Genomic DNA, 27,753 nt, shown 5'->3' with positions numbered 1-27,753 from the left:
AGAGCCAAAGATACTGGGGAGACCCCTCCCTCCCTTTAGGTTACAGTACATTCTATTGGCTGGAAGCAATTTCAGTTTGTCAGGCTTTGGTGCTCATTGGCAGATTTGGATTTCAGACAAAACAAGAACATGATGTTCCCTCAGTCCTGTTTACTCAAACCACAGACACTCCGTCTTAAGTTACAGTACTGTACAAAATACACACCACTACATTGTGCAGCAGCAAGAGACAGGACTATACCGATTTGTTAGGTTTACTTTCAAGTGTCTTTACAATGTATTGTTGTAACTTAAGCAGTACACATTAGCCAAAGTCATTTCCACTGTGTTTACTGTAGTCTACCCCCATCAGCGCCAGCTCGCTCAAACACACTAGGATTAACTTTCCACAACAGTTTGATGGCCAGAGGCTATTCTATTCAGCACATTCTATACAGTAAATACATATTATTGTAACAATTAAGCAGACACATACACTGGCTTTAATCCAGTTCACCACCTTATCAACAACTTAGCAGTTGCATGACGTTCGGCAGTCTTTTCTATGTATTGATCATTTAAAGAGTTTCCACAAATACATCAAATGAAGTATTTTATATCATGAACGTGGGTTGAACGGAAACACCTGTAACACATTGATGTGAATGGACTGTGTTTGCTGATATGGATGGGCCCCAAGCAGTCTATCAGAACAAAACACCTGAAATATGTACCAGCACAAATTTATGTGCACTTAATTAATTTATGCAACAGCGTGTAGACACTGGAAATGCCAACTATATATAGTATAGCCAATCATTAAATGGCTTAGTAGGGGTGTGTTGCCATCTGTCAACATTCAATAGATTTTCTAAATTTGTATCATCTGGTTTGTGGTATGAGGTTAGGTGTGCACAGAATGCCAATCTACAATCATTGGCCCAACAATATGGACGGACACATGACTTGGTCTGAAAAAGTGTTTACATCATAAAGGTATCATTAATATTGCACATCTTGTTTGTGGTTTCAGTTTAACCCTTGGTGTTTTACATATTGTTACATACAAATATACACTAAAGAGACTAGTTAAAAAATGTGTGTGGGATACAAAAGGGCCTAATATGAATCATCTTAGATCCGAATTTAGATCTTCCACCGTTTACACTATAACAGAGCTGAGAATTGGCATTCTTATATCTCAACTAACTGAGACTTTCAGAACTGCTAGAATAGCCACGTCATTTCAAGGTGATTTATAGATGCTCAGCATTTTATTTATTTATTTTCCATACATTTATTTTTTTAATAGTTGTACTCCCCAAGCTACCATAGAAACTGGATATGTTGCTTCCAACGTTCCTGCTGCTGCAAATCACAGCAGAAGCACGCCAAGGCTAAAATTACATCTTGGTGATGCAAGCAAAGTGGTTTCAACAAATTTTCCTTTTAGTACTTAGATGACAGGCGTACAAAAATATTTTTAGAAAAATATGCCTATGAAAGGTTATGAAATGAATGGGACTTTAACATTGTTATTAAAACCATAAATACAAAAACATTAAAAGCTAACAAAATATAAATTTTATTCATGAAACTTGTACAAATACAAAATCATAGAAAACTATATATCTTTTTACATAATTAAATACAAAAAATACAGTGAAGCCAAACATTTTGTAGCTAGCCATTTACAAATATTTTCATTTAATAGAAAACTGTTTTGGGAATTTCACTTGGACACTAATTTACACACACATATAAAATAGACAAACTGACACGGGCAAAACCTTGTAGCAAGAATATGAAAATACATTACTGTTTCTGTGAAAACTGAGCTGCAAAAATCTTAGCAATTCTTTTTGTTTCTTCTTTCCTGGTTGAGGGTGACGGTACACTGGGCTTTTGGCGCTTTACTCTTCTAAAAGGAATTCCATTGGCAGTACCACTTTCCATCTGAAATAAGTAAAGCAAACAGGTCCAACATGTGATTATATTGTTTCTTGTTTTAAAACTATAAAACACCTGTTCAAAAAGACACTTATTTTGTTTTTTCATTGTGAGAGAAAACAAGAATAGCAAACCACATGATCACCTGTATGGTACGATCTGCGATGGTGAAACAAAAAACTCAGTCTCAACAAATTAAAACAAATAAGATTGTGAAAAAATGAATAAGACTTAACCCAGTTTTTACATTCTAGCTAGCCAGAACACTCACAGAACATGCAAAGATTGGATTTTGAATATTCTAATGCAAATAACTACCATGAATTTGCATTGCTTTACTTTAACCTTTGTTACCATCCATCCACGGGCCTGTTTCCATGTTTCCAGTTTATGCCACTAGCACAAGCCAACAATTACTCTTAGCCTTGCTGCCTTATACGTCCACTTGAATCATTGAGTCGGGTTGTTTGTAGAAGTTGGTATCAATTTTTCACTGGTGAATGACGGACACAGTAGTTACTGGAAATGCATTAGGCTAACTATGTTAATTACACCTGAGTCTATTGCAGTACAAGCCTGTAATGAATAAAATCTAGCAGCAGTTTGACTCTGTTCAGTAAGAGCATTTTAAAATTTGGATCAAAAGGTGCTACTGAAATCATGCCAGGCATTTTTTTAACAGCCAGCATGACAGTAAAAGGAATAAAAAGTGGCAAAGTGATTCAATTCAGTGCTCTCTCTCTCTCTCTCTCTCTCTCTCTCTCTCTCTCTCTCTCTCTCGAGTGAAATGAGTTTACTAATCTTAACTTTGTCCAAATCACAAAACCACCACAAGCATGCAACACTGGCTTCACAGGGACTGCATCTTACTGCTACTGAAGTGCTTCATATTCTCAAAGAAGCTATTCGCTTAGGCCTCGGAGACGCCAATGTGACTAAACGGAGTTCCAAAGAAAGAGCACCTACTGCAAGTTACAGAACACAAAAACAACATGAGAAGTATTTCAAACTGTGCAAATGTAGTTTTTGCCAAGTGCGAAAGAGTTTTGGACTGCATAAACCATACTGCTCTGTTGTGCATCCACAAAGTACACCCATCAGTTTCCTGACAAAACAGAGCATCTACATAAAAAATGACATTCATATAAAAGGTGGGACTGGACTGTACAGACAGATATGCACCTCTGTGTATCCCTAGATTGTGATGCTCTTAATAAACTGTGTTAAAGGATGCGTTTACTCGTTTTAATCAAAATTAGACTACTGGTTCTCTAGGTATAGGATGTGCTATAGAAGTGGTGGGTACTCTAAAAGAATATAATCAGCGCAACACTCTGACGTGCAAATAAATGTGGCAATCTAATCACATGATTACTAATAAAAGATAATGATAATGTTCTGTCAATAAAGTAATGCTTTACCCGTCACCCTTGCGGGAATTTCTTTCTCTGAGGCCATGGTGGGGTGGGGGTGGGGGTGTCAAGGCCTCGCCAGCTTGTTCTGCAGCAGGAGACAGGCCAGCGAGAACCAGTTTCACTCACACACTGCATAACCTTTGTACAGAGATTGGGGTAAGCAACTGAACTGCTGCACTGAAATCCATATCACAGTGCATACATAATATTCATCGCACACACACTTAGAAAAACAAATGGTATGGTTTACTGATTGCATTAACTGCTTCACTAATTTATTGATTGTCCCTATTATTTAAGTAAGAAAACAGTTTTAACATAGTAATTAGTGTAAAACTGAACAGTATTATGGGGCACTACAGGGTTAAAACAGAACACAAAGGACACCCCTTAACTTGCATGCTACCAAGGCTAATTTCCTACCAAAATTGCTTGAAGTTATTTAAAACATTACAGCACAGGAAAATGAAGGCATCTGAATAGGATTGCAGTTCAATGACAGAACAGACAATAAGCAGTAGGCAGACGCTAGATGCGCAAGCCAGTTTGGAAAAACAAAAGGTAAATAATCTGTTTAAACAAGACGTTAGAAACATACAGTACATTCATATCCCCGCCTAGGATATGAGCCGAGACATTACATTGCCAGTACCACATAAAAGCTGGTCACCATGACCGACATCCACATCTCAGCACATGCGTCATTTGTAACAAAATACACAAGCTATCATTAACTTAACCAGTTCTACTATCCTACTTGCAAATCTCAAGCCGGTTAAAAAAATGTATCATTGTTATAATCAACATTATCCTTTGTGTAATGTCTTTCTTGTTTTGGGGCTTGGTGAGTTCTTCTGTTTAGAGAAGCAGCCTGTCTCACCAGTGTCTGGATTGGGCTGTAACAATTTTCTCTGACGTCTGTGGCTACATACTGTAGAAGCTGAAATGTAAGCGATACTGCTATGAGAGGTGAACAATATAATCATGAGCTGTGACGTGTTTGGAAAGATCACACCACTTGCTTGGTGCTTATGTAGGCACTGCTATGTCCTAATTACCCTTTAACAGTTCAAATATTTGTGAGCTTTGAAATACAGAGAACTGCTCTGAAACAGGAGCTCTTCCAGCTTACTGCCTACTAACGTTCCTCTGCTGTTTAACTTGATAGTGACAGCTGATGGAAGCCAGGACAAGCCCCACCTCTCCCCCTATTTTTTTGGTGTGCTGCCCAATAGTGCATGAAGGTTTTTCTACTTCAGTGGATTGACACTTGTAGTTGCTACCACACTGGAGTCTTATCAAGTACTTTACACACATGTGTGGATGAGACGTCACGCCCTACCCAACTGGCTTAGCTTCCCCTGGTTCAGATCTTCAAGTTTTAAAGTTACAACAAAATGGCACCCAAAGTTTACTTTGGTGATAAACCATTCTGCAATCTAGTTTTTGAAGCGTTGATTGTCTGGAATTCTCTTTCTGAAATTGAATATCAAACGTTGTATAGAAAAGGCAGTCAAGCATTACAGTACAGAAAAAAATAAATGACAAAATGTACCAAAACATACAATGCATATTCTTTGAATTCTATATAATACTATGATATTTCCAACCACGACTTGCTTCACATAATTTTTCCCTTCAAAATCAGCCTATAGCTTAAGGTGGCAGAAGTATGCCAGTTCTGAAGGCTGGCCAGAGGAAAAAAACATGTCCATACAGTTTCAAGGAATTTATATACTATGCTAACATTATCAATACCAATAGCATAATACTCTGCTGTAAACCAATACAGAATACACAATCTAGTTCTTTCACCGGTCACTTCATGTGTGTCTACAATACATTCCCCAATCCCAGCCTGTTCATTGGTAATATATTTGTTTTGTATACAGGATTTATTCACCACAGTTAAACACTAAGAATAACATTTGTTCCCATGGACCCATTACAACTGGCGGTGCGACAATAAAAAAATGCATTTCTTCTCAGCATCAGGATCATTTTAGGTTAGGCATTTGTTTTGTTACTGAACTATTTTTGATGACAAGCAACCAAACTGGAAATACTTGGTTTTAGTTCTGCTAAAATGTTCTGGCTATTTCCTCAAAGAACTTTCAAAACCTTTAAAATATTACCAGCTCTGAAGAAAAATGCTATTAACAAAACAGATTGTTATCAAACTGTGCAGCTTGTTAAACAACAGTTAAACGACACAATATGTTATGATGTGAAATTAAAATATAAAACAAGGACGGGCTTTCTCAAGACACCTATTGACACATTTGGACGGATTCCTCCAAATGCAATTTGCTTTCTGCCCTAAAAGCTCTTGCGTTTCATTTGTCAAGCATTTAAAAACAGGCATACATTACACTACACACACAGAACAGCTACAATTTAGCATGATGCAGGAATTACCTCAAGGTTTTAATGGGGCCACTGGTAATAAAGCTGAAAATGGTTGTCACAATGTCACAAGGTCACAAACAACTTTGAAAGTTAATTTAACACCGACATTAAAAGTTATTTCTTCCTTTTTATAAATGAATGGTACAAATTCAAGTTTTAAATATTGCTGTAAATATGCATGAAGTCGGATAGGTTTTCAATTTGAAGCTGAATTTTGCAAACACTTTTTTTCTTTATAAAAGGTTTTAATACCTACAGCCTTTAAAGTCATTAAATATATTAAATCAGAATATAGCCAACAGAAGATAATAGTGGTAGATTTTGTTAAGACACAATAGGAGTAAACTCCTAAAATGACATTTCACATCTCTTCAGAAAGTAGAGTCTGCCCGAAACAGTTTAGATATAAAAAAACAAGGCAATATGGCTGTAATTGCCAGACTGTTGCAACCAAGTCATGGGGTCAACATATTGGCTTAAGAAAACCATCTGGATTGCTGTAATACTTACAGTATCTGAACTGGACGAGGGGAAGACAGGGGCTATGCGGAGGGCTCTCATGGATGCTTCCAGATGTTGAGTTGGTAGGAAAAAATTAGGAAGAACCTCAGGATCAGGTCTGAACACCACTGCTTAAGGAATAAGATTTCAGACTCAAAACAAACCAACATACAACATAACTCAAACAGATATCGCACCATTGAAATAACAATAATATGGCCATCTACAGTACTGGTTTTGAGACATCAATAACGTTTCTGGTTCTCTTTCTTTCGCAAGTAAGCAAGGTTGAGATACTTTATGATGAATTCAGGTTTTACAGTACATTTTTTCTGTAGTAACCTTGTTAGATCGACGTGACTGTGATGGGGTACACCCCACCCCTGTGTGTATTTTGTATTATTATTAGTTAAATGGTATGGTTTAGTGTGTTAAAACACAATGTTTTATTGTTAATTATTTTACAGCACAGATGAGGTTAAATTCCCCACCCATGCTAAACTCGTGCAGAATGTGACCGTCTCCAGATTGATTCATTTATTACTAATTTGGAAATGGTCACATGTATAAAAACCTGCAGCTTTAGATGAACGAGGTTGGTGTTCAGAGTGGAGAACGAGAGACATGAGTTGTGAGATAAAGAAAGTAAGAATAAAAACAATTGCTACTTGTGCTGGCTATAAACCAGCATGTTACTAGTTTTGCATCGGTTTGTTGGTTTTGGCCACCGTGCCGTTTTCTTTTGCAAAGCGTTTTGTTTAAATCTTTTATTTTATTATTAAACGTGCGCATCAGCACTTCCATACTCCAGTATTGTTGTCTGTCTCTTCCTGGTCTGATGTCACCACAAGCCATCCGGGTCACAGACCTCCTGTACAAGTGTCACCCCATACCATTCAACTACATTTCTAAACACTTAACATTTTAGTTAGAATTCATGTATTTTTGTAAAATTCAACTGCTAGCAAAAAGCGAATATCATTCAAGGATACAATCTGACTGGAGTGGTCTCCTCATCAGCTTCCTCAGCATCATTCCTGCTCAACTCACGCTGAAATGATTCAGAAGAGCTAGACAATCTTCTTTCATGACAGAGACTCTCTCTGTGTAGATCTTGCGGTCTGTTATCAAGTCCATCCGCTGTGCTTGGGTTTCCTGAATCCAGTGAGAAATCTAATCTGGTAATGGCTGAGGATGCTGCAATATCCCGATCCACCTGAACCGGAGCTTCCCCTTCATCTCCTCCCAAAGCCGTCTCTGTGTGCCTGCTTGAGACATGGCTGTCAAACCAAACGCATTCCCCCCTAATCTGCGACTGTGCACCACTAGGCATGCTGGAATGGCCATCATGCAGGACATCTGGTAACGGACTGCCCTCAGCTCTCAAGACTTCTTGTGCTTCTAACCTTTCCTGCCCCAGTGGTTCCACTTCATCCAGCTGCTCTACAGAAGCCATATCAGGTTCTGACACGATGCTGGACCACGGACTGGTTCTATCAGTCATTCCAGTCACATCGTTTAGGGCTCTTGGTTGGATTACAGCCTCTTCATATTCATCCTCAGAGCAGGCGTCACTGGTATTATTATCTCGTTGTTCAGTAGCATCGTCCATGGCCAGATCACTCTCAGAACTGACATCATCCTGAATTAATTGCCCATTGCGAGCCCTTGTGCTTAAGTTTTGATATTCTGTTGGGAAACAGATAGGAGAAGAGATTCCTTCCTCATTTGTGGCACCAGCTACTAGATCTAGATATGCTACATCTGTTGCCTCAGTTAAATCTCTTTCAAACTGGACTTGATCCTGGAGCCTTACGTTGTCTTTGCTGACTTCAGGCACAAGTTGAGGCTTCTCAAGAAACAAATCTTGAGTTTTTCCATGATGACCTGTTATGAACAGAAAAGAATAAGCAACCGTTTACATAGCCTCTTTTGCAAATAATTCTATGTAAAAAGTTGAAAGCAAACATGTTGAAAAAAACTGTTTTTTCTAATGATCACCTTCTATGATAAAATGGCAGAGCAGGGCTTACCGCTAAACAGGTTGTTTACTTCACAGACCAGCCTGCTTGACTTTGCCAGAAGCTGTGTGGCTTCAGTGCTGGGAGAGTTGCTTTGAGGTACTTGAACGTAGTCTCCATTTTCAGAAAGTCGTGACGATTTATTAGGGTCAGAAACATGTGGAAACGAAGGGGTGGACAGCTTCTGACTGAAATATCTCTGAATATCATCCAGTTCACCAAGATTTTTTCTGCAGTAGACAAAAGCCAATGCACAAAATCTTCAGCTTACCCAAGTAGAAGCAGTATCATTTTGAAAATTAAAAGGTAACAGGGCCATTTCAACTGATCTAAACAGAGGTGAATCTAAATACCATTGTTGTATGGTCCTTTTTTTTATATAAAAACGCTGGCGCTATTTAGGTCTGCCACCGTTTAGATAAACTAAATATACTGCACTGTCTTTTATCCAACTTATTACTCCCAAGAATAATCCATTGAGTCTAACTTTAAATGCATGCAAATGTTGGGGTGACATCATACATACAATAACATCTAGCCTTGTGGGAGGAATAATACTATCCTATTCTGTTTTTTTACTCAAGAAACAAGACTTGTTTAGAGTATTGTACTGTAAAAGCAGGTTTTGCATTAATACCTACAACAAATGTCATTCTGCATTTACCAGAGCAAGTTATTATAGGACAGAGAAGGGTGTATACTCTGTCTTACCTAAGAGCTGTGAAAAGTGCAGAACGAGAGGAGCGTGCTTCACCGCTCTGAGCATATTCCAAGCTTTTGTCCCCTTGCTGTAAAGACTGGTGGAATCGGCGCACATTGTCCACGTGCTCCTCATGCCGATTGGAGGGTCTGGATCAGTACCATAAAAACATTCAAATAATAAATTACACAGAGGACTCACTAACTAAGAGAAACAGAATAGTCTGTTGTAGGAATAAAGTTTTATAGAACACATTTTTCTCTTCTTATTTGAAAGATTCTGTATATGCACAATTGTACACCTACTGTATTTATTTATTTAAAAGATATTCACATGCTTTAAAAAAAAAAAAAAAAAAAAAACACATCTTACCTTTCAGAGACCAAAAAGTCAGGACTGGTTGACTTAATGATTTGTTCTGGATATCTGGTGACATGAGTGGGAAAAGAATTGTACATGGCAGTAGTCCTATATGACAGCGGGAATCCTTGAAAAGAAACCTGTTACAGGAAAATACATAACAATGGATTTCATTCACTTGTATATCTGGTGTAGCACACAAATGAAAACCTCTGCTAGTTTGTGATGCTGTTGCCCCACACAAATTGCGTGCTTATTAAATATGTTGGTAACCCTGATAATGGAAAGTGGTTAAAGAAAGGGGCTTGTAACCAGGAGGTCCCCGGTTCAAATCCCACCTCAGCCACTGACTCATTGTGTGACCCTGAGCAAGTCACTTAACCTCCTTGTGCTCCGTCTTTCGGGTGAGACGTAATAAGTGACTCTGCAGCTGATGCATAGTTCACACACCCTAGTCTCTGTATGTCACTTTGGATAAAGGCGTCTGCTAAATAAACAAATAATAATAATAATAATAATAATAATAATAATAATAATAATAATAATAATAATAATAAAGAGCAAGCTGTCCCACAGGTTCTCTTAAAGGCTCGGTATCCCTGAACAGACTTATTAATACGAAACCACACAAGTGCAGTGGCACCCCAAATGTTATGCATTTATTACCAATGCAGAACCACCGGGTGGGACAATTGTTCTTCATTTTACCTGACATATTTCTGCAAAGGTGACTGCCATTGAATGTGTGCAAATCTTGGGATTAGTGCCAATATCATGAAAGGGGGTTGTCTTTTCACGATTAGCTGAACATACAATCCTATCTTTTAAACCATCAACAAAGCTTAACCAGTCTGACCTTAAGAAAGTGTCATCTGAAAGGGTGGGGCAAAAATCAACTTCAGTTCTTGTTGAAATATAGCAACACATTATATACACGTATAACGTTATTATATTTCAACAGAATACGTACATCAGATTCCTTTGCTTTGTTCTCGCTGGTTGCCAGTCTCTCCTCTCGGAGGCCATGAACCGTCCCTAGGGGAGTGATGGACACTTTGATCTGTCCTTGACATTGCCCACTGAAGTCCGTGATGTTGTACCACCCACACACAGACTGAAAACCCGACAGCAGGGGAGAGAGGTCCACAGAAGCGAATCCGATTACTCGCTCAACATCTGAAAGAAACAAAACCAGCACATGTTTAAATGGTAAACAGAATGTGAATGCATAAAGCAAGCTATCTGCTCGTATTATACACTTGACAAAACATACTGCACCTGACTGGTGACAAAGCTCTGTTGGTAGACTTTTTATAGAAGTAGGAGGAAACTGTTAACAGGGGACAGCTGTAATCAAGCAAACTCTACATTGTGGGATTTAGGTGAACTCTACCTCCTTTATGCCAAACTTTGAAGACCAGTGTCTGTTGTGGATCTACTAAAATCTCCTTGGAAAGCCTGCAATTAGAAAACAAACAGTTCAGTTCACCTTCAACTGTAAAGTACTGTGTTTAGCAACCTTACCACTTGATAACATGAAAATGTATGCAAATGTAACTGTATGATTACCAAGAATACAGCATACACAATATATACTTAAAACAACGTGGGGCCCCTGGTTAAGAAGTTTAAAAATGATGTGTGTGTGTGTATATATATATATATATAATAAAAAATACAGGATATTTGAGAACCTAATAGCACCATCTTTGCAACTGAAAAGTTGTACAAAGGATTTGTCAGAGAACAAGGTGGTTTTCTCCTGGGATTGAATATGCTTTCACTTGATAAAGATTAACAACAGTACATTCAGTACTGTACACCAAATATCCTGAAACCCGATACAATGCTAATCAGCATCTACCATTTAAGCAGTGTGAGAATCATCGTGACTTGCATTATTGGGCATTATAGTGGACTGCCATGCCACATGCTGAGGTAACTGTGCAGGAAGACAAACCTGTCAATAGCTAAAGAAGTGCCTCTCAAGTATAGTGTATTATCCTTTTGCTTATCAGTTTTATTCCCTGTAAGAGTCTCAAGTGAGAAGCGCTGCTCTAGAAGTCTGAGCCTTGCTCACCGTGTCTGCTGCTGGTGGTCCCAGACAGGACAGTCTGTGTTCTCAATTACAGCTGTTGTCACTGGACTGGCTGCATCTGCGGTGGCGTAAGAGACACAGCAGCTTGGGCTTACTCCAGTGCGTTCTATCAGGGGGCTGCCTGCAAAAAAGATGCTGCAAATTGAATGCAAGTCCACATATAGAATTATATTATTCTGAAGTACAAGTGGCATATCATAGAGAAGTGCTTAAAATTGCATGTTACTGAAAAATAACAGCACTTGACAAGCAAACGTTAACATATCGTTTCATCTTGGTCTCTGGTCCCCCACCTGTCCAGTATCATGCAAAAAGTCCTGAGTCAGTCTGAATACTGTTTTACACCCACTTATTGTAGGTTCTTAGCTTTACGACCTTTATTCTTAACAGCTCAACTTAGCATGTCACTACAATCCGTTTACTTAGTACACACAAGCCAACTGTGTGAAGCCCGTGGACAACTGGCTTATTCTTTTTTAACAGAACATACATTCAGCGATTTTTTAGTAGTGGCTTACTTAACTGAATTAAAATAGAAATCCTATACAACAAAATACACTGGCAGAAAAACTTTTGACATATATTCTTTATACAGTTACTGTAGTATATGACAAAGAATGACTGGATCTGCATGAACCACATGGTAGATTTTGTGAACAAAAACAATGCATACCAGTGGAACATAAGAGTTCTTGGTGTTATAAAAATTTCATGAAATAACTGGGATTTAGGTAGATGTTACATTTTTGTCTGATGAGTTTCTATAGCACTGAAAATATGAAGTCAACATCTAAAACGGTTTATGAGACAGGAGCAGTTGAAATTGAGCAGGTGGATCCAGTGTTTTAGATAAAAATATCAATTGGGTTCTCTTTTTGGACTTCTGTAGGGTTTTTAAAAGTTTTTAAACCAAGTAGATAGTGTCTCAATCTGACTTCAATTTCCAAATACACTTAGTTAAAAACACACACACATGCCTTGACATTTCATAGGATTTTTGTATGGACAGTTGGTTTAATGTCAGATTTTAAGTAGTAAAAATAAGCAAAGAAAAAACATCTGAATACTAGACCCCTAATTACTTCACTAAGCCCATATACACTGACACCTAAACACAAACAATCAAATACTGGATATTTCATATAATAATCAGCATTTAGACGTTTTTAAAAAAAAAAGTTAAACTTGTTTTACCTTTGAGGCTAAGATGCATAGCTCTTTCCACAGTGATGCTCACTGCGAATGTGTTTTCGACTTGTGAATCTTGGCCTTCGCAATCTCCTGAAGTTTTTCTCTGTTGCTGGATTTCTACATTTTGATGGTGAGAGTCCTTGGCATGTGCAAAACTTTCTGCTTCCCTAATTTCAGTATCACTAACATCCTCAAGGTAACTTTCTTCAGGAGCCGAAAGCTGCTCTTGAGCAGGTGTCAGGTGAGCTGGGGAGAGCGTGATGTGGACTCTGACAGCAGCCCCAGACAAATCAGGGGCACTGCGTTTAAAAAGGGGGTACACTCCTGCAAACAGAAGCAGATCGCTAATAAAGCAAGCAGGGATTCAAAAACATGGGGATTAAATAAATACATATATTATAAATACATATATTATATATATATATATATATATATATATATATATATATATATTAGATGCTTCTTTTTCCTCTTTGTGCCCTCCGTGAATACAATCACTGAATTGTTTTCACAATATGATTATTATGCACCTAAACTGACCTTTTTCCATATTTTTGCATTTGGACCTTGGTAGTTCTAATCAATTTTTAAACTTTATTTTGTTTCATTTAGCAATTAAAACATAAATAATTTGTAGCTGATCTATTTATTGTACATAGCTTTATGAAGATATTCTAACTACAGTACCTTACACTAGAACAGTCAAACAGGTGTGCCCTCCTTTATAAAAATCAGCCCCATATAATAACATGTTAAGGCCATCTTATTTTTTCACCTACCACTGATGCATAGCTTGTGTAGAGGCTTCTTTGCCAATGTGGAAAGGTCCACATAAGCCGAACCGACTAGTCGATCAGTATCATGAGGTCTCGGCCTCTTCTCTTTTCCGAAAGCGACCCAAACCTGTACCTCCAGCCTTTCCTCTCTCAGGTACCAAAGCAGGGGCTGGCTGCTCCTCAGCTCTACAGTCCTGATCTCTTTGAAAGTCACAGTGGTGACGTCTTCATCCTCTAAGGACGGGTGCCGGAGAGAGGAGCAAAAAGGGTCTCTGTCGTACAGTTTGAACCTAACATAACAATAGGTGGACCTCTCCAGATCTCTCCTTCCTGCAAGCAGCAGGCAGCGCAGAGGGAGCCACAATCGAGGAGCAGCAACAGAGATCGACAAAGCCCGCTCCCCGGCCTGCCATTCAGCTCCGTCTCCATCCTCATCACGCTCCTGTGTACATTCTCCATTCACACCAGCATGCCAGCCCAAGGCTTCTGCAGCACTTACAACCCTCTCCCTGTCAGAATGGTGAGCAAAGCTGATCGAGATCTCCAATCCACCACCAGCGTTCTGTAAAGCCTCTGAATCACGCTCCGCTGGCATATTTACTGCAAACCAGCCAGTGATTCCTAAAATACAAGAGAACATATAAATTGTTATGACAGTTAAACTACTAATAATCAATCTTTTTAAAATCCCAAATATCAAACAGGAGACGGCAAACAAACAGATTCATAATACCAAGGGTTATTGTAACTTGTATTTGTTTTGGTGGCCTCAATTCTAATTTTGTATTTGGTGTTAGTTTTGATGAAGCTGGTCCTTTACAATACCTGTCCTTTTATTCAGCAAATCTGCCAACTGTACTTTGACGGTTCCCAGTACAGTGTCCTCTGATGTTCTACTGGTAGAGGCTATAACAGAAAATGAAAGAAAATTATTGTTTCATGTTGTATTGAGTACTGTAAATCCTCTTATTCAGTTGCCATTAATTTAGTTAATTTAATTATTCCTGTTTATATCACTTAAAACGTAATTTCTACCAACTGCAAAATGTAATCCGTTTCAGAAGACTGAATTTATGGTGTCTAACTTTGAGTTTCTTAAAAGAAATAAAAATAAAACAGATTGGAAGAGCAGCACATAGATGGCATTCATAGCTAAAGCAACAACAAAACTGTAGTTTCAAGTAAATATGACAATTGTCATGTTTAAGTTATTTCTAAGTATATTCGGCAACGTACAGCCAAGGTGTAGAGGAGATCTAGGAGAAATATAAATGAGAGGAATGAACTGCTCCACTGACGTTGCTAAGGAAATCTCTGACCTTTAAAGAAGTGTTTGATTATTGACCAAAAATGTTTGGCTAGATTTCAAAAGGTGTCCCACACATACAGGCAGGTCATTCACAGGTTCAATTCTTCTATTTTAAAACACACACAATTAGTTACATATCTATTCAGTTTGCATGCGCACATTCAACATAAAGGCATTAAATAAAAAATGTTTGGCATTAGCTGACCATTAACAATTAGCTACCGGTACTAAACTCTGCAGTATACCTTGTTTAGCACCATGGTGGTAGAGAGTAAATGTAGCTTCTGCAGCCTGTAACAACTCAGCCAGGCTACAGGTCTCCCCACTGGATCTCTGGATCACTAGATTACAAGAAAACTCTGTGTGATGATCAAACTCAGGGCAGAAGGTGCGGGCGACAACTCGCGTCATTCTCTTTTCACTCTCTGGGAGGAAAGAAAGCTGCATGCTGACGGTGGTGTTCACACCTACATCTGCGTGGTATTGGAACGAGCGGTCCCTCTCTGCGGCAGCTCTAATCATCAAAAAAAAGACATGTATCAATAAACAGAACTCCTCCTTTCAGATAAGCAACAGCTAGATTAGTAAATTGGATACGAATACAAAAATGTTATACAAAAATTGTAAAAATTAAAAAAACTTGGTAAGTGGATTTAGAGTAAATGTTTACACTTCTATAATTTTCAAATGTATAAATCTGCTCTTTTCAAAATGTCTGCTCTTGTGCACTGATAGTGTAAGGATTATTGTCCACATTGTCAAGCAGGTAACAGCAATAACGATCCATGATGTGATACAGAACAGAAATGCCAGAGCACTTAGGTTTATTTATTTATTTATTTATTTTTAAAAATCGCTCTTCCTTCCAGTGATTTAGAGGACAGATCTCAAACCCCAGTTCACTAGAACGGACATTTTTAAAAGAGCTTTGAAGCATATACACAGACTTGCAAATGATGCATGATAAGGAATTGAAATGGACTTAAGCATCAACACACACCACACCAGTAGACCCAAGGCAAAATCCAATTGTTTCTTAAACGATATACGCCCTGTGATAAGGGTAGAAACTTGAGTCGTTTGCACTTTATATACACCATTCAGGATTCTTAAATAAACCACTACTTACAGAACAGGTTTAAGTTTGGTAGATATTTAAGCCTGTTACGGATGTGGAGCATGTCAAGTCACAACTATTTGCTTAGAGCGGTCAACAGAATGAAACAGTATATCCAAAAAGCAATAACAATATCATGTGGGGGATCTACTACTAAAAAAGACAAAGTGTTCCATACAGTTTAAACATATACATACATACATAAATACATACATACACAGACAGACATACATACACACATCCATGTAAACCAATTGTCATTTATAACTATCTCTTGATCTACCCCTCCTACTATGCACTGGACTTGCCTGACCTCAGCACCACGTCACTGGATCCTCAGCTAATGCGCTACTGCACGACTAACACACCTGGTGTTCTAAAGCTGATCGCAGAACGAAAGTGCAATTTTTCTCATTTAAATTTGTCATAACGCAAGAAGCATTTAAAATAAATATGTATGCTACTTTTGAATTGTGTTGATGTTATTCTGCGTTCCTCTCTATGTAGGAAAGTGCCATTTCTCATTGAACTTGTCATAACGCAATGAAGCATTAATAAAATAAATGTATGCTACTTTTGAATTGTGTTTTATGTTATTCTGTGTTCCTCTCTATCATATGAGGATTCCAGTACCATAGCGAGGCATAAACGTATCATCACAATCAGTAAGTACTGTATTTTGGAATCGATATTGCGAAACACTTCATTTTCTGCTTACTCGCAAGAAATATATGAAGGTCATACGGGGAATCCCCCATGACAGCCCCCTTGTGGTAATATTACAATGAAGTTCCGCACTCGCTCAGCCCTTGATACAGCCCTGCCAGGAGGCATCCGCGACCACTGCTGTAAAGTATACACTACGGTTACTCTACATACAAAATGCAGGACAAATATTTAAATGGCAAACCAGGACAAAATACATTTGAACCATTCGGTAAGAAAATAAACTTCTGAGAAGCAGTTTCCAAGATATTCTTCACAAAATTGTAATGACTGGTTTCACAGACCCTAATTGGCGCTTGTACTGGACTACCTAATGTGACCTTCGTGCTAATTGTTTTATTTTTTATGAACTGTTTTTTTAAAGCCCATTTTCATTCATTAAAACAAGTTCGCAGTTCAGGAAAGCTTTTGCAACTGTTTCAGAGCTTATTATTTTTCTCATTTTTCTTTTTTAAAAGCTTTAATTTTTCAAAGAATGCTTTTAACGACCCGTCAAAAACAGTCCTTAAAAAACATTCTTCAAAAACATCCCTAAAAAGTTACGTGGCCTTCAATAGTGCAACCAATCAAGATTTATCCTTCCAAGATACTGCCTGTAATTGGTCAATTAAGTGTTATTACTGTAAAAGTGAGCATGTTTCAAAGGGGAGGGTGTATCTTCAAAGTGGGTCCTGTGATAGCATATGCAAGTGCTACTCTTAGGTCTCAGCTTACCTTGCTGCAGCCTGCAGGCCTGATGCTCGGTGAACCTGGACTGCAACAGTCACGACACATGATGCTCCAGCTCCCTGTCTGGAGCTTTCAGCTGCCTGCACTGAGTGCTTGTACAGCACACACACATCAAGCAAACCTAATCAAATTCAAAAAAGGAAGAACAATCTTAAGCCAAAAAAAAAAGGGGGAGTATCTCATGAATACAGATAGCCCCGACACCACATAGATAACACAGACATAAACAACATAGCTGCTTCTGCATCCAGCGCTCAAAGAATATCACAGACATTTGCAGAGCTTTTTTTAGATGTTATAGTAATAAAATAATGACTTGGATCGCATCATTGAGGAGTTTGGTGATAAAACGAGTGATCAGGAGATGATTTATCGGTATGCACTACTATGTCATGTGAAAAATACAGCGAACAAGAGGTGGGGCGGGGCTGGAGATGCAGTACTGAGTGACCTGTTGATATGCAGTGCCTTTTAAACCTGTTTTACTGTGAAAAAAATACTTTTAAACTGCGCGTCTAAAATAAACTGTGCGTGTGAAAATAAATTGAACAAACAGTGTGCAAGAAATATTTAAAACAATGTCAATTCAACAGTAGATGTTATCAACATGTTTACTATCAGCTCTGAACTCCCAGCCAGATTAGATACCCACATGCCAAAATGAAGCAGTCAAAGCCCATGCCATGATTCAAACATCATTTTTGGATTGATTTGCCCTCAAATTTCAAATTACTTTCTCATAAAACAATAGTGAGGTTGGTTAGTTACCTTTGCCACGTGGGTATGCATTTTTTGATCATGGCATGTGACGTTATTGTGTGTACTGTCAGAGTTTGGGAAAAAAAAAATGTAAACGAATGTAGCATATCAGTCTAAACTGACAGTCACTTAAGATCATTCAAAGTTCATATAATGCAAAAATGGTCACAAATTGAGGGGATGTATTCTAAGCTCACCATTGCTGTGCAGTGCTGCAACAATATAATCAATCAGCCCCCAATATTATGTCAGGGCTTCAGTACTGATTATATGAAGTATTAACAGCGCAGACCTGCAATCTTCTGCTTTTACAGAGCAGCTGTCTTGACATACCTGAAGGATGCGGGTGGTGCCCCTCTGCGCTGTCTGTTCTGGGGATCAGAGGGAGGCTGAAGGTCTGTGTGCCAGCGTGTTCCTGCCGCTGCATGGTCACCATGGCACACAGCTTGGACAGGGGAAGGATACCTCGGGCCACTACCTGGTCTCGGACATTTGGGTAATAATACCTTACAGAAACAAGCAGCACAGTTGCATATATTTAGGCATTATGTGAAACGTTTAGAGAATACTGTAGGCAGCCTTTAGCACCCAAAGATCATTACTAAAAGAAGCACAACATCAGTGATTGCTTTAGAAAATAAGCTTAACAGGGATGGAAATAAGACTCCTGTTGCATAGCAGTTTTTATTTTAAGCTCAGACACAGCTCAAAACAAAACCTGGGATGGATCAAGCTGTGTGCAGTACGAGGAGTTTTTATGGATAGGTAGCCACATCTTGAGACATACTATTTTATATATAACCTGAAATATATACAAAGATGAAATATAACTATGACTATGACGTACAAATCAATATGTTTATTGAAAATAGTTTCATTGGTAAACATTAAAGGTTTAAAGTTTAATCTAATAAAACATAGATTTACAGTCTTTCTACTAATCCAGCAGGTTTCATAAAAACTAAAATGTATCTAATTTGTTTGAGACAAAAAAAAAAAAATTTGTTGTATGCAATTCAATCCAGCAATTCTGCTGTAGTCCCCTAGTCTACACAGAAGTGACTTTGCTGCCCTTTACAGCTAACAACCAGACCTATACTATATTTACCTGCACCACACTTCAAACTGAATGCCTCCACCGCCTGCTAACCCTTGGCTTGAGCAAGCGCTGAGCAGCAATCGCTGTACTGGAACATCAGCTGGTACGACGAGAGTGTGGCTCTGACTGTCATTGAAAACAGGGTCCGGGACACACAGAGTGGTGGTAGTACGGAATGGCCTCAAACTCACTGCTGAACAAAACAATCATGATGTTCATGTTTTAGACGTAACATATGATGAACACGTGTTCATTAAGCAGGCATAGAGCAATTCAACGAGATGCAACAACATATTTTCAGAGAGGTCCTGTGGCCCCTTTTATATGAACAAGGATTTTAACAATGAAAAAAGAATAAATCACAGTATTTCTTGTGGTTTTTTAGTACTTCTACAAAATTAAGGACGTTGTAATAGCTTTTCTAAACTGCACTTTAACATGAAGGGAATTTGACAAAACCACTGTATTAAAAACCAATAATTTGTCATCGACTTTTGTCAATAAAAGTGTGAGCTAGTTTATTCAAGTGTTGATTATATCTTACTGCTTTCTAGCGCCTGGGAGTCCAAGTTCCTCTCAGATTCTGTGTCCTGGGCTGGGAAACTATACTGTATAAAGCAGTCCGCTTCTCCCCAGACAGTGGACTGTAATGGAGTCAGTCCTTTTACACGTTCAACTTTGATCTCAAATATGTGTTCTCTCATTGAGTTTCCATGCCTTCTGTTTATCTAATCATAGTACAAGAAAAAAATATACAAATAAATGTATATATATATATATATATATATATATATATATATATATATATATATATATATATATATGAGTTTTATAAATAAAAAATTGAGTTTTATAAATAAAACATCTATCAAAAACAAAGGTACCCCTTTTGTCATAGCTAATAGCATGCTGGGCCACATCCTACTATATGGTATAGATAGATTGAACACAATAGTAATCCTGCAATATCCTTGATCTAAATACTCTGCTGCCCTGTAGAGCTCATAAATTAAACTACAGTATATTTACCTACAGAGTATCTCCGACTCCTATATGATATATTTAAAATCAGCGAAAGAAAAAAAGAATACCTCAGATGTTATATTTGGCATTTGATCCAGAAAGTGTGTTGGCCTTTGAACGCTAGGAGCTGAAGTCCCTTCTTCACTTTTTAAACGTTGCAGTGCTAGAATCTGTTCTCCTGAACCCATAGCTAGAAGGACCCGTAGGCGGCCTTGGATGCTGCCTGTAAACACATCAATGACCGGCATGTAGATGTCCACTCCCACCACTGGATACTGAGCCTGCAGCAGCAGGTGAGAAATCTTGGGGTCCCTGGATAGATGTAACCAAAACAACGGTATTTCAAAAAGGTGTAGTGCCCCATAAACAACATATTTTACAAGATATTTTACTACAGGACATGCTCACCTAAATGACATGTAGAATTGGTGCAGTGGGAGTTTCGCTAGTCCCACCAGCTTGTCCTGTGCTGGACTTGGCACTTTCTTCCACACCTCGATCACCATCACATTGTTCTTCATTCTCTCCAGCAGTCTGGAGGCCAGCGTCACAGGAGCCACCTGAAAATAAACAAGCACAAAAACAGGACCATATTTCAAACTGCAGCTCAGTCATCTAAATCACAAAATTGAGTTTTAAGTTACTATGAATGCCTTTTTTTTGCAAGTCATTGTACTACAAAATAAGCCACTTTATTGGTAATCATAATGGCAGATATGTAGACATATAAACTTTTTTTGAGCAAAGGCTCAATGGATATCTTTATTGAGTTGGATTGTTTTATATTTCACATGCAAATAACTATGCTTTTTAAAACTTACTTGTGTGAAGTTAAATGTTGGCTGATTTTGTCCCCAAATGACAGGAGACCTTGTTGCTTCATCTGTACCAAACAGTTTGCAGTTTAAATACAAATTGCATGGCTGCATTGCTGCTGTGGTAAAATCCTTTCCCTCTGGTACCATCAACAAAACATGCAGCAAGACTCCATCCTCCTCTTCTGCACGCAGTGCACTGAACTGTCTATTTAAATTCCGTACTGCTGAACAGTAAGGTGGGTTCAGCTGAATCCCATTTTCTCTCTGCAATTCCTTCATGGTTTGAGGGGTCTTGTTTCTGGCCTTGCTGTGTGCTTTGACAGGGACAGAGGCATTGGCACCATCAGTGCCCAGCTGTTGACTACTCTCGTTATCAGGAAGAGATACGGTCTTGTGTCCAGGACTGGTAACAGCATATGAAGGGGCTTTAGAAAATCCTGCACATTGGGACCTGGCAGTAGAGAAATCCTTGTTGTCTGCAGCCAGCTCAAAAGAAACCTGATGTAGAAAAAGGTGTGTTTTAATTTGAGTGAAAGACAAAATTGTCTGACGTGTATTTACAGCAGTGTAAATTGTGTGTTTATATATATATATATATATATATATATATATTGGGGGGGTTACTTTCTGTTGAGAGTAAATAAAGAGTTAAATGTATATAAAGTAAAAATGAACACAAATGTAGATGGCAACCGTCTGATTTAAAGAGTACAACATGATTGTTACCTTTAAAGGCCCAAGTTCCTGTTTTTCTCCATCCAGCCTGAAGACAGACAGCTCAGTAGACAGACTCAGGAGTTCAGACTGAATGACTTTCCGTAATGGGAAACGAGCTGTTCCAATTGGAACAGGCTGATTAAGTAAAACAAATGGAACTAGTTAGAATATTCCTTGTAGTACCTAAAAACAAATGCATGCTCGGGAGGGACTGCTCAAACAGCAGTGTACTAGATTGACACTGTGATATTGCAGCAAGGGACCCACAATGTGCAAGGATGGAGATCTGTATTGCTGTGACTATAGAGAAATCAATGGTTACAGTATTAACTCTGGCAACTCAACATACAATTTGGTTGATTTAGATTATAAAATATATTATACTAGGAACCATTACTGTAAATGAAATAGGATATCAACTACATCTGGATATATGGCCCTGGTAACAGATATTTTTTAATGGATATGTTCCAGAATTTTCATTGGTTATATGCTGCAAAGGAGAATCAAAGACGTAGCAAAGGCTCAATACCTTCTTCTGTGTGCTTTTTCTAGCATAGATTTTAAATTCGAGGTCCATGTTCCACCATTGCTCTGTCATCACACCACTGAAATGCAGTGGGAACACAAACCGCTGCTGAAACGTCACAACTGTTAACAGAAAACAGAGAGCATTAAGAAAGTCAGACTACCTTATACACATCGGAGTAAAAAGTTAAAAACGTTTATAATACAGAGAACCGTACCTCCTCCTATAATTTTGCTGGAGGCTACCCTTACAACTTCAGTTTTCATGGACACCTGACCAGCCTCTTCTCTTGAAGATGCCACAGGGAAGTGGTACTCCACAAAATAGGTGCTGCATGAAAGACATTACATTATTTATGAAAGAATTCCCCAGGGCTGCCTAACCATGTAAAGCACATACATAACAATGAATAGTACAAATCGTCCAGTTGTAATTGGAAATGGACTTGAGGATACCTATTGGATATTTTACCAAAAAAACAGGAACTGATTCAACAATTAAGGCTACATTTCTGGTTTGAAAATTAGTGTTACAAATTATAGGTTTAATGAGGTACAAGGTACAGTATACGGTTTTCCATAGTTTGGTTGTCCTGCTTCTGTGGAGCTTTACAACTTTTTTTTTTTTAAACAAAAAGCAAAAGACAATTTTCCAATTTAAAGATTAAAAAAAATGCTATATTGCTCAGCAGAGTCAAAACATCAAACCACACAAAATATTTTTAGAACCATTTATAAAAAATAAAAAAAATACCATTTTCTAGTTGAAACAGGTCTTGGTGGTTTTCCTTTGCCAGCTTTTTTACTTGGCGTTGTCTGGGTGCTGTCTGGGGGGATTTTCAGAGTTTCAATTATAACCCTGGCCAGGTGTATCCGACCTAACAGTGTCAGTCTGTCCACACTCAGGTCAATGGAGCTGGACGGCTCTTTTCCAGAGGTCAATGTGGCTCCTTCTGGGAATGAACTGTTTAAAGAAATGTTTTGCTAGCATTCAGTATGAAATTGGTAAATCAGTGCATCTTATCTCTTTTACTATTGGACACTTTTTAGAATGGGGGCAAACTCTGCCTTCGCATCCACATGGATATACTGACCACATGGATATACTGACCATTCATTTTTGCTATCAGGAGCCTGAAGTGACTGTTTGGGTCGGTCTGGATGATGTCCTGCGTGACCTCTTGAAATCTTCTGTTTTCCTTTTGCAGATTTGATTTCATCATCTTCACTACTGAAATCACTCAGGCTGGTGTCAGATTTCTAGAGCATTAAAAAGAGCATACACAATGTAATTCATCTCCTGGAACACCTAGAAACACTTGCTTTTATGCACCCCCCCTCCCCCCATACAGTACAAATAGAAATATTTTTTCATTACTATTTTTGGGAGCAACTTAAACTATGTGACTCTGCTCTTTAGGTACATAAAAAAAATCAGGAGTGCTTCAAAATCCCAGCTCTGATGCAAAAACATAAAAATAATCTGTACACTTACAGGAGCCTTATAGAACAGGTTCTCCAGCAGGCTCTGGTCATAATGCGGATCGCTCAGTTCACTTTCCTCATAGATACTGCTGCCACCAGACAAGGACTCAGGAGGGGAACCGGTTCCATCCCAGTGTTGTAACGGGGAAGAATTTACACTAAAAAATAAAGCAGAAAGCATGTGGTTTAAAAACCAATGAACAATTATTGTAGATATAACCTGCAAAATAATAAATATGGTTATCTGTACTAATAACAAGCACAATACAATATTCAAAGAGCTTACCTGCCCAGGAGCAGCTGAATTGCTCTGTTCTCTGTGTCAAGTGTATATTCTTGGTCTTGGTATTCTGACAAAGGCAAGAGGTTAACTTGCGTGGGTTTGAGATTTGGATCAGGGTCAAGCAGATTCTCAAGCAGCTTGCCCAATGAAGGCATAGAGGACCTTTGGAAAAAAGAAACAATTGTATGATGAGCAATAGACAGCATTCTACTTAAACATATTTCTTTATCTGTAAATATCATAGCAACATTGGGCCCTATTTAAACAATACTTTTGGTCTTTACTTATTTATTTTAAAGTTAGAGTAAATGTTTTCAGTGTTTAAATACAAGTATAAATTCCATACTCTCAAGATTTCACTTATTCCAAATCAGATTGGAATATGGCCTGTTCATTATTAGAACTCTGATCTCCTATTATGTGTTGTGTTCTCTTTTCTTAAGATACCTTTTTATAAAATGTCACTTGTTTTAGTAACTTCAGTAAGAAAATTATAAATTATAATGATAGAAAGAACAAAAGGCAACATCAGAGCTTACACAGATACTGGTTTCCTAACAGTATCATTTGGCAGAGGCAGGTGAATGTCCTTCAATGCAGGTTCAGCATCCAGGTCAGACTGCAGAGCAGAAACCACCATAGCATTCCTGAGTTTGCTGCCACGATCCAAAAGCACTGCAGGATACAATGCACATCATTCTTTACTTACTTATTCAGCAATAAAATGCATTTTTCATGACAGAATAGAATAGCTACACTACCTCATACATTAATATGCATTTTTAATGTAATACAAATAACCTGCACCGTCCTATGGGTTTTAATATGCGCTGCTCACAGAATAATGCAGATCTTCTAATGTTCATTAGACATTCTGAAGATTCCACAAAATGTATACATTTCCTGCTTATATATTAACTGAAGATCATTTATAATACTTCTACTGTGTCAGAAGAATATATTTGTGCCCAATTTGGCTGCATGCAAGACATTCTCACTGTTTACAGTAAGTGAACCCACATGCTACTTGCTAGACCCAGCTAATGTTATAAGTCTGAAATTTACAAACCTGAGATGAGATCCTTGGATGCTTGGCTGTTTGCTGGTAAGACATGAGTTTCGGTCTCTTGAGAAAACTGTACAAGCCTGTGGTGGGGGGAGGCTGGTCTCAAGCTCTCCACTGCATCTTCAGGTCTTGCACTGGAAGAAGTATCTTTTGGGACTCTAGTGTTTTCTTGAAAGTATAAGTGGTCTTTACCTCTGAAAATATTGAATCGGTTTTAAAATATAGATTTTGAAAAAATAAAAATATGCAAATTGAGAGGGTATAAAGTATACATTTAAGTTAATTAAAATCCATCGTAAATATAATAAAAAGGTGCAAGAAAATAAAAGGACACAGACAAAAAAAAATCAATCTAAAAAGTAACGTATTGCTGCAGGATCAAACAGGTTTGGGTCGCCAAAAGCATCAAATAAAACACAGATACCTTGGGGTATTTGATGCACTGCTTCCCACAGAATCCCTTCCACTGGTGCTGTTAATAGAAAGTCGAAGTGGCTGAGGAGGTACCACCAATTGGTTTTCACGAGAAGCACCCTTTGACAGCGCTGCCATTGCAGTGTCTATGCTCATATCAGTGGTTGGAATAGAACTGCTACTGTCATATGTTTCAGACAAGGGTTCAAGAGCAAGGGATACCTGAAAACCAGATTGGATTAATTGACATTCCTTGCAATGTGCACTCCAAAACTTAAATGAGCAAAGCAGTAGCTTGAATAGTATAGTATTACACTAAATGTTTCGAGAAACAACCAGATTTTAAAAAGACTCGATTTAAGATTGTAAAATAATATGTGTATTTGACTCCACATCCTTAGTTACTGTCACATTATCAGTATAAATGCAAAATGTGCATTAATACGAACCTGGAATTAGCTCCAAGAAAACCTTTCTATTTATAACCTGGTCTGCTAATACCTGTAATTCTCCAAGCTTCTCAGACGTTGGAGACACTACTGTGAAAAACCCACTGATGGAGTGGGTTGGAGAGAGCTGCGATATCCCACTGACTTGTACCCGTCCAATAGGAAGATGGTCCGGTTTGGTCACCACATCTAGCACCAGCATACCCATATCTGTAAAGGAGAAAAAAAGGAGGTTATAAACTTTACAGTATATTAGCAACCAGTTCTAATCAGCGCTAAGGCAAGAATGTGACTGTCAGCAGTCATTTAACTATAACTTTAAGCACTCAATCAAGTTATCACACTGAAGTCAACTCTATTTAACTTTGACAGAAAAAAAGCGAGAGTGTTGCTAGTTCATTCACGCACAGTAACATTTCATACGCATCTTGTGTACCTGCAAGGTAGGAGGTGAACTGCTTCGGGCCGCAGCGAATAGCAAAGCGTGCCGTTGTCTTAACTCCTTTCTGCTCCTTCTGAGAGCTGTCTCTGGGGCGGAAACAGGTCCCATCTGACAACTCACCCCACCACTTCAGTCTGACACGGGGTGCAGCTGGGGGTTTCTGGATCGTCCATAAGATTTTACTGACTGTCACCCTTAGAAAGCACCGCAGCTGGCCTTCTACTAATGGCGGGAGACCAGTAGATGGGGAGACATCGCTGGCAGCTGTGTAATATAACTCAGTTATCAACGAAAAATGTTTTGTTTCAAGATTTTAGGTCTATACACACATTTCACCTAGAAGGTCTCTAACTGCAACAAACGCCTTGAAAATGTAACTAACTAAATCCCCATATACTCCAGTCCATGTGTCCACAAATACAAATAAAAAAAGTGTTAAATACGTAATGTCTGCATGCACAGTATCCTGGAATTATAAGAATGCCATCTAGTTAAATTTGCGATTAATAACATGAAAATGTTTGCCTTTCCTTTATTAAAAAAATGAACAATTGTATTTTACTTCAATTACAGGTTTGTTGAATGTTACCGTTTACATTATTTCTAGTTTGAAATGTATGTCACTATAAATATTAGACAAATAAATAGTGTGTACTGTAAGTATTTTAATGAGGTAATTTATGTTATCGAGGCCATGTACGAATAATTTACATGAACAAAATCAATGCAATAAATAACCGGTTACCTTTCTTTTTCTTGCTTCCTAATGTGCTGGTCTTAATTTTCTTATTCTTCATTGCAAAAGTATATTCTTGACCTTACTAAATGCCCCAGTTCTTCTTCAAGAATCCTTACTAAACGCCATGCTCGTAAGTGCCAGTTTCTCTTGGTAAACAGTGCGATCGTCCACTCTGTTTCTGGGTAACGACAACAACAACGCTCTTGTCACTTTTAATCCCGCCGCCAATCCCCTTACTGCCGCTTCTACCCATAGCATTGTGGGATACTGACGGACTAAATCAGCACCCTGCACGAGACGACATGCTGTACTGTACTGTAGTGATTCACACATTTCTTTAATGATATGCTTTTGGCTAGTTGTGCAAAATTGCACTTCTCTGAAGTAAACGATTTGGAGTCAATCTGTGGATTATATTGCCATCTGCTGGTCAGCAGCAACAAAAAAAGGCTACTTCACCTGGTATTAACAGGCGCTCCCAGCCGACTAACCAGGCTCGACTCTGCTTAGTTCGAGATCAGACGAAACGGGGCGTACTCAGTGTGGCATTGCCGAGGATTAACCTATCATAAACCTCATCAATAAAATCGGGTCAGAATGTTTTTTCTGAACTGATTTTATTAATCAGGTTTTCTAAATGATGTGTGTGT

The 27,753-nt window shown here is 38.3% G+C and overlaps 1 protein-coding gene across 4 annotated transcripts; it reads right to left on the bottom strand.

Moving 5' to 3' along the window:
* Positions 1-3: 3 nt before the first annotated feature.
* LOC117973026 (C2 domain-containing protein 3-like) lies at positions 4-27,573 on the bottom strand. 4 transcript variants are annotated; one of them, XM_059031001.1, is made up of 33 exons: positions 27,110-27,573; positions 26,359-26,628; positions 25,975-26,132; positions 25,484-25,695; positions 25,063-25,253; positions 24,533-24,668; positions 23,997-24,155; positions 23,721-23,868; positions 23,337-23,485; positions 22,980-23,189; positions 22,444-22,556; positions 22,230-22,348; positions 21,707-21,832; positions 20,984-21,478; positions 20,571-20,722; positions 20,231-20,474; positions 19,684-19,867; positions 19,149-19,329; positions 18,374-18,546; positions 17,267-17,402; positions 14,955-15,223; positions 14,226-14,306; positions 13,404-14,021; positions 12,628-12,948; positions 11,416-11,554; positions 10,729-10,793; positions 10,306-10,511; positions 9,348-9,475; positions 8,987-9,124; positions 8,288-8,505; positions 7,247-8,141; positions 6,264-6,372; positions 4-1,935 (listed from the first exon to the last, which is right to left on the bottom strand). In XM_059031001.1, the coding sequence occupies exons 1-33, from the start codon at positions 27,159-27,161 to the stop codon at positions 1,795-1,797; spliced, it is 6,936 nt and encodes a 2,311-aa protein (XP_058886984.1). In that variant the 5' UTR covers positions 27,162-27,573; the 3' UTR covers positions 4-1,794. The 4 variants fall into 4 exon arrangements, with proteins under 4 accessions (XP_058886984.1, XP_058886983.1, XP_058886985.1 ...); XM_059031000.1 differs by having other exon boundaries at positions 5-1,935; positions 19,149-19,332; positions 27,110-27,572; XM_059031002.1 differs by lacking the exon at positions 4-1,935 and adding an exon at positions 2,716-3,482 and having other exon boundaries at positions 19,149-19,332.
* Between the last annotated feature and the right edge of the window lie 180 nt (positions 27,574-27,753).

This window comes from Acipenser ruthenus, chromosome 9, assembly GCF_902713425.1.
Source record: "Acipenser ruthenus chromosome 9, fAciRut3.2 maternal haplotype, whole genome shotgun sequence".
NCBI classification, from domain to species: Eukaryota; Metazoa; Chordata; class Actinopteri; order Acipenseriformes; family Acipenseridae; genus Acipenser; species Acipenser ruthenus.
Note: the sequence above shows the minus strand (reverse complement) of the source record. Positions and strands in the feature narration are given on the sequence as shown.

Coding starts and splice junctions, on each gene's coding strand:
- LOC117973026 (XM_059031000.1), bottom strand. CDS start 27,161: ATGAAGAATAAGAAAATTAAGACCAGCACATTAGGAAGCAAGAAAAAG. Junction 23,190..23,336: donor CCTGATAGCAAAAATGAATG/GTCAGTATATCC, acceptor TTCTTTAAACAG/TTCATTCCCAGAAGGAGCCA. Junction 10,512..10,728: donor CAAAGTTTGGCATAAAGGAG/GTAGAGTTCACC, acceptor TGTTTCTTTCAG/ATGTTGAGCGAGTAATCGGA.